General features: G+C 46.5%; 1 protein-coding gene across 4 annotated transcripts in view; it reads left to right on the top strand.

Annotated features, from left to right (window-relative positions):
- The first annotated feature begins 766 nt into the window (after positions 1-766).
- ATL3 (atlastin GTPase 3) overlaps positions 767-16,337 on the top strand; it is a 30,630-nt gene continuing 15,059 nt past the window's right edge. Inside the window, exons 1-5 of one of the 4 annotated variants that reach the window (XM_051967604.1) lie at positions 767-962; positions 10,344-10,428; positions 12,221-12,305; positions 13,345-13,562; positions 13,649-13,792. In XM_051967604.1, coding sequence (XP_051823564.1) covers positions 12,269-12,305; positions 13,345-13,562; positions 13,649-13,792 — 399 coding nt within the window. In that variant the 5' untranslated portion in view covers positions 767-962; positions 10,344-10,428; positions 12,221-12,268. Of the gene's footprint in view, positions 963-10,325; positions 10,429-12,220; positions 12,306-13,344; positions 13,563-13,648; positions 13,793-16,337 lie in introns of all 4 variants that reach the window. The other 3 variants (XM_051967605.1, XM_051967606.1, XM_051967607.1) reach the window with 3 other exon arrangements.

Raw genomic sequence — 16,337 nt, 5'->3', positions numbered from 1 at the left:
CATCCCTGGGCTTCAGCTTGTTACTTTGTAAGAGTTTGGATGGGACGAGCTCCAAGGCTGGTTCCGGCGTGCCCCAGAGTCGGGATTATTAGTCCTGGGTTCAAGTACTTCCTCGCTGTGGGAAAGCCACTGAATTCCTTGGGGTCTCAACTACAAAAAAGGGGAAAATGCTCCTTGTATTGGCTAGAAACGCCCATTCCCTTCTCTGGCCTCCGTTTCTCCATTTATAAAATTAACTGGATGGTTTGGGAAGGCTGAGCTCTCTAGACTCGCCGTAGCTCTGCGTTCCCACTTCCTTTCCCCCCTTTTTCTCCCCCTCGCCCGGGCTTCCACGTGGCCTGCTGGGAGGTGAAGTTTTGGGAACAAGCTCTGGCTACAGGGCCTAGATATCCCCACTAGAGTGGATGCTGCCGGAGGACAGGGTCCGGCCGGCTTTAGCCCTCACAACAGCAGCCTCCCGGGATCAGCCATGGACCCTCGTAGCTTTGGACACGCGGTTCAGTCCGCAGGAAGTCGGTAGGCGGGCCTCCGCTGAGCGCCAGTGTCGCCGCTCAGCCTACTGGGATTTATGGTTCCGTGGCCGACTAAGCGCCCAAGATTCGAGATTCCCCTCGCAGCACCCGCTGGGAGTTGTGGTTTCATGGGATACTCAGAGCCCGAGTGGCCGCGAGAATGAGACTACGCTTCCCAGGAGGCCGTGGTGGGCGAGGATGCCCACGGGCCCCGCCCCCGGCTGCCGGCCCCGGCCCGGGTGCGCGTGCGCAGCCCGTTTCTCCTCGCACCCGAGTCCCCGCCCGTTTCCCGCCCAGATCCGCCTGCCCGCCCGCTCGCCTGCCCGCCCTCCGGCCAGCCCGGTCCCGGCCCTCCCTCCTTCTGCCGCCCGGGCTGGTGAGGAGGCGGCTCCATGTTTTCTTTCCTGCGAGCGGCGGCGGCGGCCTCAACAGAAAGCGGGGAGAAGGCAGGTAACCCCGCGCACCCCGAGCCCGGGCCTTTCCTGCCTCAGTTTCTGCCCCTGTAAAACGGCTGGGCGGAGGGTCTTTGGGTCCCCGCCCCTTCCTGCCCCCAGACCCTTCGTCTGGGAAGGGCGGGGCTTAGTCCAGGTGGTACCCAGGCCCCCCTCCCGGCCTCAGTGTTCCGGTCTGTGAGACTAGGTCGTTAGACCCGGTGCTCCCCAAGGACCCCACCCTTCTGCGGGCCTCAGTTTCCCAGTCGGCAAAAAGTTACACTAGTTAGGGCCCTTCCCTACCCCGGACCTCAGTTTAACCATCTATTGAAAAGAGGCACGATGAGGTGACCCTTATCCACCCTGCTCCTCAGTTTACCCCGGTGTAAAATGACGTTTCGGCCGAGAAGGCACCTCTTGCCTCTGTCTCGAGGTTGGGGGAGTCGGGGGGGGGTCTTATGTGCCAGGTGGTGGGAAAGCTTCCAGGGGTACCCCTTTCTTCCCTCTGCGTGCCTCTGCATGTGTCCCGGGACAGTGGGGGAGGGGCACTCCCGTGCCTTCTCTCCAGAGCATGGGGTGAGGAGCATGTGCGTCCTGCCCGGAGCAGTGGGGTAAGGAGATTCCCTACCCTTGTCCCTCCCCATCCCCAAGAATTGGAATAAGGAGACCCTTTTTCTATGCCCTCTTGCCCAGAGCAGTGGGTTATAGAGACCCCTCCCCTGTGCCCCCTGCCTGGAGCATTGGGCTAAGAAGACTCCTTCCCTGTGCCCCCTCCCACCAGAGTTGAGGGTACGGAGACCCCTTCCCCTGTGCCTCTTCCTGCTGCCCAGGAGTCAGCCCTCCTTGGGGTGGGGTGGAGGTGGAGTTTCCCGTCCAGGCTTGATTTCTGTTGTCCCGTCTGCCCCACCCTGTAGGGCACCAAGAGTGTGGTAGTGAGTGACCCCCCACGAGCTGATCCAGGAAAGGTCCTCCTTCCTTTGCAGACATTCCCACTCCTATTGGAGCAGAAAGTTTGCAGCAGAAGCTTTTGGCCTTATTAGGCTGGGAAGATGGAGAGGGGGAGATGCTGAGGCCCCGGGCTGGTGGTTACAGGCAGAACCCGTCCGGGGAGGAGGGCAGGGTTTGGAATCCGGGCTCTGACCAGCTTCCTACCTGTGTGGCACCTGGCTCCCCGGGAGGGCTGATTGAACAGAGGCCTTCTCCGTGGCCGCCCACGGTCCTGCCGCCCGCAGCCTGTAGCTGTTACTCACATTTTATTAAACCTGCCCTGGGAACCGTGAAACTTAAATTATTTTTAACCTGGATCTCTCTGTCTCAAGGGACCAAAAATGTGGTAGGGAATTTGGTGTTCTGTCAGGCTTTTCTCACACGACCCAAATAGAGGATGAACTTCAGCTGGAGAAAATTTCCCAAACGGTTTCTTTTTTTGAAAAGAGAGCTGGGGGATTGTAGAAGTACCACCCATAACCCCTCCTGCCCCTCCCTTTTGCCTGTACCACGTGAAAGCTTCTCCAAGTTCCATTTGTGAACTTGCTGGACAGTGAGGAACTTGGTTGGACCAAGTTCAAGTCCCTGTTTGGTCCAAGGAGTTATATTGAAACTGTAGGAGAAAGAGAACCCCTGATTGGGGGTACTCCAGGACAGGCCTTCTGCTTCTACTAGGAAACACATTGCTGAGGGTGTCCTTTTTAATGCATGAAATTAAAAAAGGAAGACTGTGGTTTTTAAAATGTTTCAAAATTTTATCTGTGTTCCTAAGCTGTGATTTAGAGAGTTGTCTGCAGAGCAGAGAGGTTAGTAAAGCCATTTGCCCAAGTTCTCAGGTCCACTGTCTGTGAGAGGTGGGATTTGAACTCAGGTTTTCTTGACTCTATGGGCCACATGGCCTTTTCCTTTAAATATATGATAATGGAGAAAAAAGTTCCACATGAAGACAGACTATAGCATATAGTATATAGTGCAGTGGTATCAGACTCCAGCAGAAAGGGGGCTGGCAGATCTGTCTGGACATATATTGACTTAGCAAGCCACATAGTAACACTTTCTGTGTTTCATTGTATTTCTGTTTCATTAAATATCTCCTAGTGACATTTTGGTCTGGTTTGGCAGCTGTAACTCAGGCCCAGTCCTGCTGTAGTGGGATTCAAGTCCTGACTCTGACTCATCCTGGCTGTATCACCTTGTGCAAGTCACTTATCTGAGAGGAAGCGCTATCTGTTGAGAGAGTTTTCTCATTGTGGAGGTCTATAGACTTCATTTCATTAAATGATAGGCTCACTCCTTTATAATTCTAGATTGGATTCCATATTCACCCTTTGTTTTATAAAATCAGCTTTGTCCTATGATGGATGTCTCTTACCATGAGTCCCGAGGAAAGGAAACATTTCCTCACTTGGCATTTCTTTCCATGTATTTGACATCATAACCTCAGGCTGCCTTCTGAGAGCACACGGAGAAAGAAATCATTTTGTAGCGAGTTCTATTAGTGTTGGCTACTCTTATTTTAAAATAATTAAATCAGGACAAGTACTTGGTGGGAAGAAATTTCGCGCTGGTGGGAGCTTCATTTATTGGATTTTTTCTTTGGTGGAGAGGATGATGGGTAATGCAAAAAAATGACACATTGCTTCACTTTTTCAGGAGGCTCATCATGGACTTTCTAGAAACCATAGAGTCAGAGGGAGTGATTTGTACTCCTCATACTGATACAGAGTATATATATTTTGGCAAGTGTATAAATCCTTTGGGGATTTTTTTTATATTATTAATCTCCTTTTTAAATTTAATTTTTAAACATTTTTCCCGGTTACTTTTAAAGCAATTTTTTTACATTTGTTTTGAAAACTTTTGAGTTCTCCTTATCGCATCTTGAACCCTCATTAAGAAAGCACATGTGAAACTATGCAAAACATTTCTATAAAAGTCATTTTGTAAAAGAAAACATCTCCCTCACTTGAAAAAAAAACCTTGAGGAAAAAAAAAAAAGAGTATGCTTCAATCTATATTTAGTCAGACCTAGTCAGTTCTTTCTGTGGTTATAGACAGGATTTTTCACTATAAGTCCTTCATAGCAGTTTTGTGTCATTGTATTGCTTAGAATAGCAACGTCATTCACGGCCGGCCAATGGAATATGGTTGTTTTTTTTTTTTTTTAAGTTTTTTTATTTTCAAAACATATGCAAGGATAATTTTTCAGCATTGATCCTTGAAAAACCTTGTGTTGTCATTTTCCCCTTCTTCCCCCCATTCCCTCCCCAGATGGTATGTAATCCAATATATGTTAAACAGGGTAAAAATATATGTTAAATCCAATATAGGCATACATGTTTATATAATTATCTTGCTACACAAGAAAAATAAGATCAAAAAGTTAAAAAAATGACAGAAAATAAAATTCAAGCAAACCAAACAAAAAGAGTGAAAAAGCTATGTTGTGATCCAGCCTCAGTTTCCATAGTCCCTCTCTCTGGGTGCAGGTGGATCTCTCCATCACAGGTCTATTGGAACTGGCCTGAATCGTCTCCTTGTTAAAATGAGTCACGTCCATCAGAATTGATCAATAGGATATGTTTTTTTTTTAAATTTTTATTTAATAATTACTTTATATTGATAGAATCCATGCCAGGGTAATTTTTTTTTTTTTACAACATTATCCCTTGCACTCGTTTCTGTTCCGATTTTTTTCCCTTCCTCCCTCCACCCCCTCCCCTAGATGGCAAGCAGTCCTTTATATGTTGGATATGTTGCAGTATAATATAGGATATGTTTTTAAAAATGTTCACTCTAGCCTCACTTTACCAAATGGTCCTTTGAAAAGAGATTCTGAGCCGTAATTTTGTTTTGAGAGGTCCCCCTGGTGCAGAGCTGTGATTCTCCATAGAGCGATTTGGGGGGCCTGGCCAGACTCCCATTCCCCTGTGTCAGCCCGGGCGTTTGAATCCAGTGCCTCTGCCCTAGGAGGTAGTGCTCCTGTCCCTAAGCCAGGCTTCTTCCTGGTCCCCATCGGAAAACAGTTCTTTGAACTCTCCAGACATCTCACAGAAGTTAAGCAAAGAGCTTAGGCCACTTTTCAGGTTAATTGCTTCTGCCTGCACCAAGGGCCTAGGGTCAGCACACAGGCAGCTCTCTGAAATGTGGGAAGGTGTGTGCTCTTACAGAGGAGGAAATCATTGGCTAAGGGGCCACATCAGACGATTAGGAGCAGAGCCAGGGTTTGAGCCCAGGTGTTTTTCTTGGTCCAGTCAGCCAGCAAGATTTAGGACCTGCTAGTGATGTGCCAGGCCCTGTGCCAGCCTCCGCAGCCCCGAGATAGTGCCACCCCATGTACATTTTGGGGTTATCAAAGCATTTCCAAAGTATTGGTGGTGCAATTGTGAGTGAAATGCTTGTGAAATGGCATTGGTGCAGTTGTCTCTAGCCAGTTCCCAGATCTGTATCAGAGTTCCTGGGGCTCAGCGTGGTCTGACCTGCTGCATGTGGCAAGTCCGTGGGCACCTCAGGGTCAATTGCCTCCTCGGAGAGCTGGTGTGAGGACAGCCTCCAGAACGGCCCCTGGGTTCTAGGCCTTGGCACCTCGTGTTCCTGCCTCCGTGTCCTCTCCAAATCAGTCTGTCCTCGGTAGAGCTGCCTACCTGATTTTCTTAAAGCGCACATCCGACCACGTCCTTCCCCCTTTTGTATTTTTAGGAACAGACTGGTCTGTTTGACATCTGAAATCCTTCCCAGTTTGGCTCTCAGCAGGCTGGTTATTGGTTCCTCTTCATGAACTTCATGGTGCAGCCAAGCTTCCATCTTTTATCTCTCTTCCATCGCTTTCTCTGGGCCCTTGGTCCATCCCCCATGCCTTGGAACCTTCCCATTCTCACCTTTTCCTTTGGAATGAGAATCGGAGCTCCCGAGGGCCCAGGCTGTTCTGTGGCCCAGTGCTTGGCGCACTGGAAGCACTCGCGGAATGCTTTTCCATTCCATTTCCTTGCCCATACTTGGTGCCTTCCTTTCGGGTGAGCCAAAATATTCCTACAAGAGAAGAAGGTGCTTTGGGTGTCACTGGTTGCTCTAGTTTCTTGAATGACTTAGCCCAAGCGTCGCCATCCATTCAAGGCCTTTCTGGACTATCTGAGCTTACCTCCGGCCAAATCCCTTGCATTCATCTGGATATGTTTCTATATGGACACATCTCCTTGGTGGAAGATGAGCTTCTGGAGGACAAGAACTGGCTTCGTTTCTTCCTTTGTTGTTTCTCACTACCAAAGTACAAGAAGAATAAATTTGTGCCAAGTAGGGCAGCAGCAGCATCATGGTGATTATCCTGATAAGTCTCATGTCTAAGACACTTTAAAGTTTATAAAGCATATTCCTTTTGCCAGCTTTAGGAGGTAGGAAGTTCAGGAATTTCCCTATTTTACAGATGAGGAAACAGATTTAAGATAGTTCAGTGACTTCTTTTTTTTTTTTTTTAAATAAGCTTATTATTTTTTTTCAAGCAACAGGTATTTAAAATATTAACTTGTCACTTCCACTATCCCTCTCTGCTGAGCAAATTAAAAAACAAAATGTAATGATGAAACCGCAAAAAATTCCTCCGGCACCCATCTACGTAGTTAAACAAAGCAAGTTCCCACGTTAGCCATGTCTGAACATGTATCGCTTTATTCCTCTCTGCCTTTGTCTCTCCACTTTAAGTTTATCATTTCCTGTCAGGAGGTGAGGCCTATTTCAACTTTATTCTCTTGGAATATTGGTTTTACTAAAAAAATTCCAAAGTTTTCAAAAATTAATCTCCATCTACAATGTTGTCATTGTTCTAGGTTCATGTCATTCTGCATTAGCTTATCAAGAACTCTCAAGTTTTTCCTGAAATTGTCTTTTTCATCATTTCTTATGATACAGTAATATTCCATAATACTCACACATCACCATTGTTTAGTCATTCCTTAATAGGATAATTCTCAAGTTTCCACTTTTGGGCTATCATGAGAGAGTTGGTGTGTGTGTGTGTGTGTGTGTGTGTGTGTGTGATTTTCCTCTTCCTTTGATTTCTTTGAAGTATAAACCTAATGGTAGTTTGGTTGTATTCACTGTTTGGTTACCTGGGACAGAATTCTAAATTGCTTTCTTGAATACTTGAATCAAGTCACAGTCCTACCAACAATACACCGTTCTACCCGTTTACCTGTATTCCCTTGTAACATTGGCCATTTCCTCTTTTGTCCATATGTTAGGGGTGAGATGAAACCGCAAAGTTGCTTTAATTTTTATGTCTAATTAGTGATATAGAACATTTTTTTCATTTGATTGTTAGTAACATGAATTTTTTTCCTTTAATAATTGCTTGGTCACCAAAAAAAAGAAAGAAAATCGCCTGGTCATATCTTTTGGTCTTTTGTTGATTGGGGAATGGCTCTTAGTTTAATAATTTGAATCAGTTTCTCATCTATTTTCAATGAGACCTTTGGCAGAAACTTGTTGCAAAGATTTTTTTCCCCAAGTTACCTCTTTCTCTTCTAATCTTTTTTTTTTTTTTTTTTTTTTTTTTTGCTGAGGCAATTGGGGTTAAGTGACATTGCCCAGATCAGGTCCTCCTGACTTCAGGACTGGTGCTCTATCCACTGCGCCACCTAGCTGCCCCTCTTCTAATCTTTATGATACTAGATTTGTGCAAAAGTTTGTATATTTTATGTCTAATTTATGTTGGTTAGCGTTCTCTATCACTTTTCTATCACAGTCAGGGAGCCTTGACCTTTCTGTCGATCTGAAAGTTAATTTCCATCTTGCTCTTCTAACTTGTTGTGATCTGACTTTTTATTTCTAAGTCATATATTTATCTGGAGCTTATCTTGGTGTATGGTGTGAGTACTGGTCTAAAACTAATTTCTGCCAGGCTGCTGTCCAATTTTCCTAGCAGTTTTGGTTAAGTAGTTTCATTAGTGATTGGAATCAAACACCATGTTTCCGTATTTTCTTCTGTGTGTGGTATATTTAATCTGTTTCACAGATCATTCTCTCTCCTTTTTATTTTAACTTGATTATTTTAATGATTACTATTACTTTGCAATATGTTTCAGATTTGGTACTGAGGGCCTCCTTTCTTTTCCTTCTTTTTTTCAGTAGTACCTTTAAGATGCTAAGATGCTTGACTTTTTGTTCCTCCATATGAATTGGGGGATTATTTTTTTCTAGCCCTACAAAATAGTATTTTGTGGTATTTAGGTAGTATTGTCATTCTTAGTATTAGCCTAACTAGGGTAAATGACTTGTCCAGATCTACAGAATTCATAATCGTCAGAGCTGGGACTTGAAAATCAAATATTCGGACTCTAAGATCTTGACTTTTTAGTTTTATGTAGCTGAATGAGAAAATCCAACCAAAGAGCATGTAGAAATTGCAGTAAAAGCCTTCATTAAGTAAGCAAAGCCTTAAATTCATGAGTATTCTACCTTATTTAGGAAACATGGATGAAATGGAAACAAGCAGTCAGATGTTCATTTTTCTTCTCAAAATCTCTGAACATTTCTTGGGGTTCAGTCTCCGGTCCCCTCTGTGTAGCATCATTAGTCTTTCTCTTTTGAATTGGAAGGCCTCAGATTTAATCAGAGCCCATCTTTTTTACCGAGACCTTTGGAGGGTTCTGATTCTAAGTTTATTCCAGAAGTTTGTGTCAGACTTAGGTTCAGAAATCCAAATTTTCTGATGTCCAGGCTTCTACTTGCTTTCACTTTTATTGATCCTAAGGATCAATAAATTGATTGATTTATCATTCAATTAATTATAATTGATCCTAAGGAAGACTTTGAAAAGTTCTCAATCAACAGAAAAAGGAGTGTTGCTCTCTATAATGCAAAGGCAGGAAAGCAGACTACTGCCTTTTGGAAAGATTTTCAAGTAATTGAAAGAAAAAGGCTATTTTGCTTGCCCTTCATTTTCTGAAACACTTGCTTTTCCCCTGACCATTCAAATTTCTTGATGTTTCCTGTAGTGCTTTATTTTTCCTGGAATCACTTTAAAATGTAAGTGTAACTATGAACATATAGGCCAGTAACAGATGTGAAAATATTTTTTTTGAAAATATTTTTAACATTTAATATTTTTATTTTCTCCAGTTACATGTAAAAACAGTTTTTTATATTTATTTTTAAAAACTTTGAGCTCTAGATTTCTTCCCTTTCTCCCTCCCTCCACCCTTTCACCCCATTAAGGAAAAACACATGAAAGTATGCAAAACACTCCTATAAAAGTCACGTTGTGAACAAAAACAGATCTTTCCTCTCCTTTCCTTTCCCCCAAAAAACACAAGAAAAATAGCTTTTAAAAAAAGTGTACGTCAATTTTTATTCAGACACAATTAGTTCTTTTTCTATGATTTTTTTTTATCACAAGACCTTCAGAGTAGTCTTGGATCACTGTATTGCTGAGAAGAGCAAAGCCATCCACAGCTGATCATCCCACAGCATTGCTATGACTTTGTGTGTAGTATGTTTCACTTAACTCGAGCTCATGGACAACTTTGCAGGTTTTTCCGAGAGCATCCTGCACCATCACATGCCACAATTGATTCAGCCACTTCTCCACCACTGGGCATTCCCTCAATTTCCAATTCTTTGTCCTGAGAAAAGAGCTGCTATAAATATTTTTATACCTATAGGTCCTTTACTTTTTTTTTTAATTAATAAATCATTAAGTAAATTGTTAGGTCCAAGCATATGCATGATTTTATAGAAATATGCTATTTCAAAAGATAATTCTGAAAGTATTTTGAATCTGGCTTAGCGTCTCAGCTCCTAGGCTTAATCCTGTAGCTCTGTTTTTGAATAATGTTTAAAGATTGTTAGCAAGAACATGGCCTGGTGTGGGGTATGTGTGGGAGTGTGTGGGAGTGTATGGGAATGTGTGGGTGTGGGTGTGGGTGTTTTCCTTGTCTCTTAAAAAATGAGGCATTTTAAAAAAGAATGGAAAATCTTGGATCATAACTTAGTCCTGAGTCATACACACACACACATATACACACACTCTCACACACACACACACACACACACACTCACACACACACACGCGCGCGCGCCATGGTTGTGTTCATTAACGTGTAGGAGCTTAGAATGAGAAGCTTTACAAAAGTTGTTGCAAAAGGCCAGCGAATGGTTTAATTCTGATCACATGAGTTGGGGGGGGGGGGTGTCCATGGCAAGATGTCCTCGAGTGGCTTGTTTAGTCTCAGTCTACAGACCTGGGTGAATTCAGGAAAAAAGACTGTTAATGGTCGTCCATGATCCCTGATTTTCTCCTTAGATACAAACCAACCTCTCATGTCCTGTGGATAGTTTCGATGTTTTGACTTTTTACAGATGCTTTTTACCGACAGCTGATTTCTTTTGATTTCAGTCCTAGTTTTGTGCTTTCTTGTAGGACCAACTGAAAGAGCGGGCCGGGATTTAGCAGGCGTGTCCACCCCTCGTATCTGGCCTTTCTCCAGCAGCAGTGCAACAACACAGTTTGTATTACTTATTCATTTAAATACATTCACAATACTGAAGTAACCTTTCCCCCCTTGTTTTCAAATTGGACTAGAAATAATTTTTTTAGGCTCTGAAAAGCTAGAGGCTAATGACAATATGGGGCCGGCATACGGGTTGGTTTTTACCAGATGCCAGCAGGGCGGAGAAGGGAGTGCTGGACTCGGCAGCCAGAGGACCTGGCTTCCAAGCTCTTCACGGGTTTCTAGTCACAACTCCAGCTGCAAGGGACCCTAGAAGCCGTCTAGCTCCCCCAGGAAACTGAGGCTCGGGGATCAGTCAGTGAGCAGGCCTTTATTAGACAGTGAGAGTGCACTGGGGGCAGCAAGGCGCTGGGGTCGCTGCCGTAGTCTCGGGGAGATGGGTTGGAAAGCTGGGAAGGACAGCTGGAGGTTTGTCGAGGTGGGGTGTGTGGTCGGAGCTTTGGGAGGTGGCGTGGGGAGAGCTTTGCGCCCCAGAGACCAGCCAGCAGGGTCGCAGGAGCACAGACTGGGAGGTGGTCCCCAAGAGAAGCAGGTGTGCCTGAGAGAGAAAAACCAGCAAGGCTTGGCAGCGGGTGGGCGTGGGAGAGGGGAGGGTGAAAACTTGGAGGCGGCTCCCACGCCATCAGCCTGGGTGAGTGGGAGGGCGCCATGCTCCCACTTGTAATGGTGAAGTTGGGAGAGCCCACTGCTTTGGAGAGACACCGAACTCTGTTTGGGGCATGTGGCGTTGGAGCTGTCCAGGAGAGAGGTTAGGGCTGAAAAGTAAACTGAGCCTGAAGAGGAGAGCCGAAGCCCATGGGAGCTGTGCATGGTGGGGCCATCTTGCTGCTGCCCTTGTGGTCCTAGAGGATGTAGAATTTGGTGCTAGAATTAATAGGGAACCTTTGGAGTTACAGCATATAAAGAACTTTGCCACGATGTGACCCTGTGGTCCCTCCAGTCATTGCCAGCACTCTGTGCCGACCCTCATTGCCTCATCCCCAGACTTGTAATGAGATGGCACATCAGGCGTGGGGCGCAGCAAGGGCCGAGACAGGAGACAGAGGGGCTTACGGGCCATCACCGGTATGAGGAGCAGAGCGGGGATTTGGATCTGAGCCATGAAATAGGGGTTTGTCTGCCCCAAGTCCCTCCCTACCCTGTCCGTTCTGCTCTCAGCTGGCCCATCGACTGTTACCCTTCCTACGTGGTAAACTCCAGCGGCCCCTTGTGGCTCCTCAGGATCAGAGAGAAAATCCCCGGCCTTTGCTGCTTTTCTGGCCTTCTTAATCTTCAGATATTCATCTTGACTCTCTTACCTGCAGTCTTCTAAGACCCAGCAGCCTCCCCACTTTAGCCCCCTCCTTATTCCCCCCTTGTCCAATGTCTCTCTGTTCAGATGCCCCTGTTTTGGCCATTCCTTGTTAGCGTGGGCAGTGCCAGGCATGGGCAGTGCCAGACGTGGGGCAGTGCTGGGGGCGGGGTAAGAGGCCCAGCAGCTTGCCTGTTGGCGCCCTCCACTGGCAGTTAGAAGGCTGGCACCCATCTTTCAATCCCATGCCTTACCCATGTCAGTCCTTACTTGGCAGGGGACCATCAGAAAGCTAGCGGATGCCCCCTGGGTTTTGGAGGGCTAGAGAGTTGTCTTCTACCCTCAGGAGCAGCCAACAGACCCTCGTGATGAGCTCCAGGGAGAGTCCGGCCTTCTTGGGCCAGTCCAGTTAGAGTGGCTCAGCAGGGAGTCCTTAGTTGGCCCCGAGGTCGCTGGCTGCCGCTTGCTTACTCAAACCTGTGTTCTCATCCTCAGGCGCATGCGACCTCTGCTGTCTGTCGGCTCTTTGGGCTGGTGTGCACCATGGCATGGTCCAGTTACTTTATAAGAGGTTTTCTAGGTAACCCTGGAAGTTAGCCCTCCCCCACTGAGGTGGGTGGGTGAGGCAGAGACCGCCGGGCCGAGGCACCTGCAGTCCAGGGGGACCGCCGGGCCGAGGCACCACCTGCCAGTCCGGGGAGATTGCCGGGCCGAGGCACCACCTGCCAGTCCGGGGGGACGGCCGGGCCGAGGCACCTGCAGTCCAGGGGGACTGCCGGACCAAGGCACCTGCCAGTCTGGAAGGCTGCCGGGGGCCCTCCTTCGTGTCCTTATCAGGGCAGTCCTTTTGAGGCGGTGTGAGTGAAGCCCCAGGCTGGTCAGCAGCCCAGTGGGGGGAGACACGACAGTGTCACGAGGCCCTGGCACCAGCTAGCTGTGGGAATTGTGGTTTCCTCAACTGGTCAGTGAGTCTTTTGTGCCCACCTCGCTCCCTGTGGGAGATGCTGGAGGCTCTGAGGGTTAAAGGCACGGAGGGATCCCGTTGCGGGAGGAGCACCCGTCCCGGCCGGGGGTTACTCTCATCCAGGCTTTTAGGGCATGGTTCTCCATCACCTGCCTTGGGGCCTCTCCTGATCTGGTGATGCCGGTGTGAGAAAAGTGCGCCTTGCTGGTCTGGCCCAGGAGGAAAGCTTGCTGGCTTTTCCACTCTGCCTCCCCGGCTGTGGGCCGCCCGTGAGGTCATTCCTTCCCCAGCTTGTTGCCATGGCCCTCCCCGTCTCTCCCTGCCCCCACGAGTCACGGCTGAGCTGGATGACCGGCCTCAGAGTGTACAGAGTCTTGGGGCTGTGGCTGCTCCTGGTGTTCCCGTAGTCCCCGGGCATGCGCTGGCGGGTTGATGGATGAGACCTCTAGAGCCAGGCTCCCGACTTGGTTCCTGAATGCTGAGCACGGTTGGTGGTGATTCCAGCTCCTTGGCGCCAGGGAATGGAGGCTAACTCCTCCCTCTAGAAGAGCCCGGAGCCTCCTCAGAGCTTCCCCGAAGGCCCCTTGGACGCCCGCTCTCCCACCTCTGGCGCTGAAGGCTCTCTCAGGGCTCTTGTTGTCTCTGCCCCACACAGGTGGTAACTCCATGGAGCGCCCAGCCCCCTGCCCCGTGCAGATCGTCGTGGTGAACAAGGACCAGCACTCCTTCGTGCTGGACGAGAAGGCCTTGACCCGGGTCCTCTTACAAGAGCACGTCAGGGATCTTGACGCGGTCGTGGTATCAGTAGCCGGAGCCTTCCGCAAGGGCAAATCTTTCTTCCTGGACTTCTTGCTTCGCTTCCTGTATAACCAGGTGGGCCATGATCCCTGGAGGTCGGGAGTCCTTGTGCTTGTTTTTCTGGCTTCCTGTTTAAGGGAGACTGCTTTCCCGTCTTGCAGAAGGAGCGTGACCATCCACAGTGGCTGGGTGACGAAGATGAGCCTCTCACAGGATTTTCATGGCGGGGGGGTTCTGACCCTGAAACGACTGGAATTCAGATCTGGAGTGAAATTTTCATTATGGAGAAGCCTGATGGGAAAAAGGTGAGGGCGGAGGAGCATCTCCAGAAACAGAACGCTGCCTTTTTGATCATTGTCTGAAATCAATTCACACAAAACCTCTCTGTGTTGGGTATGGTTTGGAAAATTGTTATCTTGCTGTAGTATCCTCTTTAAGCCAATGAAACCAAAATAAACCCCTCTGACTTTTAAAGTTGGATTTTTACTTCTGGGCCCCTCAGAGCACAGCTCATTTCCCCCTCCCTTCTATATCCCCTTCTCCTCTCTGCTTGGTCATGTTTTTCTATTTATGGTTACATTTTTATTTATTCCAGTCCAGTTTTATTTATTTGCCTCCTTTCTCAAAAAGACTATTTGATTTTGATTTGATTTAAGTTACTTTACAACAGATTTCTGTGCAGATTTCTTCCTCTTCCTTATTTACTAGTATATTATATCAATATGGCATGGTTTATTTAGTGATTCGTGTTTTTAAAATATAATCGTCAAATATTCTGTACTCTCTGTTCCTCTCACTCCTCGAAATTAAACAAATGAAAGGAAAAACGAGACCCTCGTTATAGAACAGCATAAATCAGCAAAGCAGATTCCTATGTCTTCTCCTGCGTTGGATTTCCTTCTGGTGATTACTTGTTCCGAGAAGTCGTCCCTGGTTGGTGCTGACTTTAGGGGTCGGCAAGCTGAAAGCTCCTTAGTTTTTCACCCATTGACCTGAAAGTGTAGACATAAAAAGCGATCGAGTCTGATAAAGACTTTAGGGGCCGCATGGGCAGCACTGTAGAAATGGTAAAAAGGAGAGTGGCTCAGCTGGACCTTCCTTGAGCTTCCCTGATGGTTCTGACTTTGATCTGTTTACATCTTTCCGTGTACAGTCAGTCGGTGCCTGGTGGTGTGTGGATGGTATTTGGCACACAGGTGATCCAGGAGAAAGGGAGTGATCAGGAGATCCCCACCCCCGAGCTAACATGTTTGCATCCCATGCTGGGGAGTTAAGGCAGGCACTGCCAGTCAGTGCTGGCTGAGAAAGTGCTTGGGGCACTGGGAGATAAGACTTTCCTATCCTCGTGATTTAGCAGTTCCCAAGGGAAAGGAAGGCAACTTTGGAGGGGAGGGCTTGCTCCACCCTTTCCGCTTCGTCCATTTCCTGCACCTTTTCCCTTTCACGCCAAGTCCCTTTATCTGCTTTCAGGCAGATTTTTGTAAAGTGGGAACTCTTTGGGTTCCACATGCATATTCATGTCTCTTGTTAAAAAACCATAGATTTCCGCCTAAGTTTTGGGGTGTTATTATCGCCATTGACAGGCTCCAGGTCATCCAGAGTGATGCAGAGCTTGGAGTGAGGCCAGAGCCTCCTGCTTCCTGGCCTTTTCCAGTTCCTTTTGGATCTTCTTGGATCTGGTGCCCCTATGGACTATTTTGTCTTTTCTTTTTTTTATTTTTTATTAATTAAATTTGATTACACATTGCTTTCTGAATCATGTTGGGAGAGAAAGTCCAGAACAAAAGGGAAAAACCACAGGAGAGAAAAAAATAGAAAAAAGAAGTAAACATAGCCTATGTTGATTTAGATTTAGTCTCCTTAGTTCTTTCTCTGGTTGCAGATGGCATTTTCTGTCCAAAATCTCTTGGGATTCCTTTGGATCACTGAACCACTGAGAAGAACCGAGCCTTTCATAGTTGATCATCACACCCTGGTTCTGCTTGATTCGCTGAGATTCAGTTCATATCAATTCTCTCAGGCCTTTCTATAATCAGCTTGTTCGTTTTTTGTAGAACAATAATATTCCATTGCCTTCATGTACCACAGCTTGTTCATCCATTCCCCAATTGATGGGCATCCACTCGTTTTCCAATTGTTTGCTGCCACAAAAAGAGCTGCCACAAACATTTTTGCACGTGTGGGTCCTTTTCCCTCCTTTATGATTTCCTTAGAATACAGACCCAGTAATGGCACTGCTTGGGCATAGTTCCCATTGCTCTCCACAGTGGTTGGATCAGTTCACATCTTTCCCAAGTCCATAGCGTCTCAATTTTCCCACATCCCCTCCAACATTTATCATTATCTTTTCCTGTCATCTTAGCCAATCTGAGACGTGTGAGGTGATACCTCAGAGTTGTTTTAATGTGCACTTTTCTAGTCAGTAATGATTTAGAGCCTTTTTCACGTCACTATAGATGGCTTTAATTTCATCATCTGAAAATTGTTCATTCATATCCTTTGACAACTTATCAATTGGGAAATGACTTGTATTCTTATATATTTGACACAATTCTTTGTATAAATGACAAACATATATATTTATAGCCAAAAACACTGGCTATAAAATTTTTTCCCCATCTTTGTACTTGTTGGTTTGTGCAAAAGCTTTAATGTAATCAAAGTTGTCCATTTTGCCTTTCATAATGTTCTCTAGTTCCTCCCTTCTCCAAAGATCCGAGTAAATTATCCCTTACTCTCCTGATTTGCTTATGGTCTCATCCTCTATACCCAACTCATGTATCCATTTTGACCTTATTTTGGTATGGAGTATGAGATGTAGGTCTGTGCTGAGTTTCTGACATATTATTT

The sequence above is a fragment of the Antechinus flavipes genome, chromosome 6, assembly GCF_016432865.1.
Source record: "Antechinus flavipes isolate AdamAnt ecotype Samford, QLD, Australia chromosome 6, AdamAnt_v2, whole genome shotgun sequence".
Taxonomy (NCBI): Eukaryota; Metazoa; Chordata; class Mammalia; order Dasyuromorphia; family Dasyuridae; genus Antechinus; species Antechinus flavipes.
This window is presented reverse-complemented; position numbering and strand designations above follow the sequence as displayed.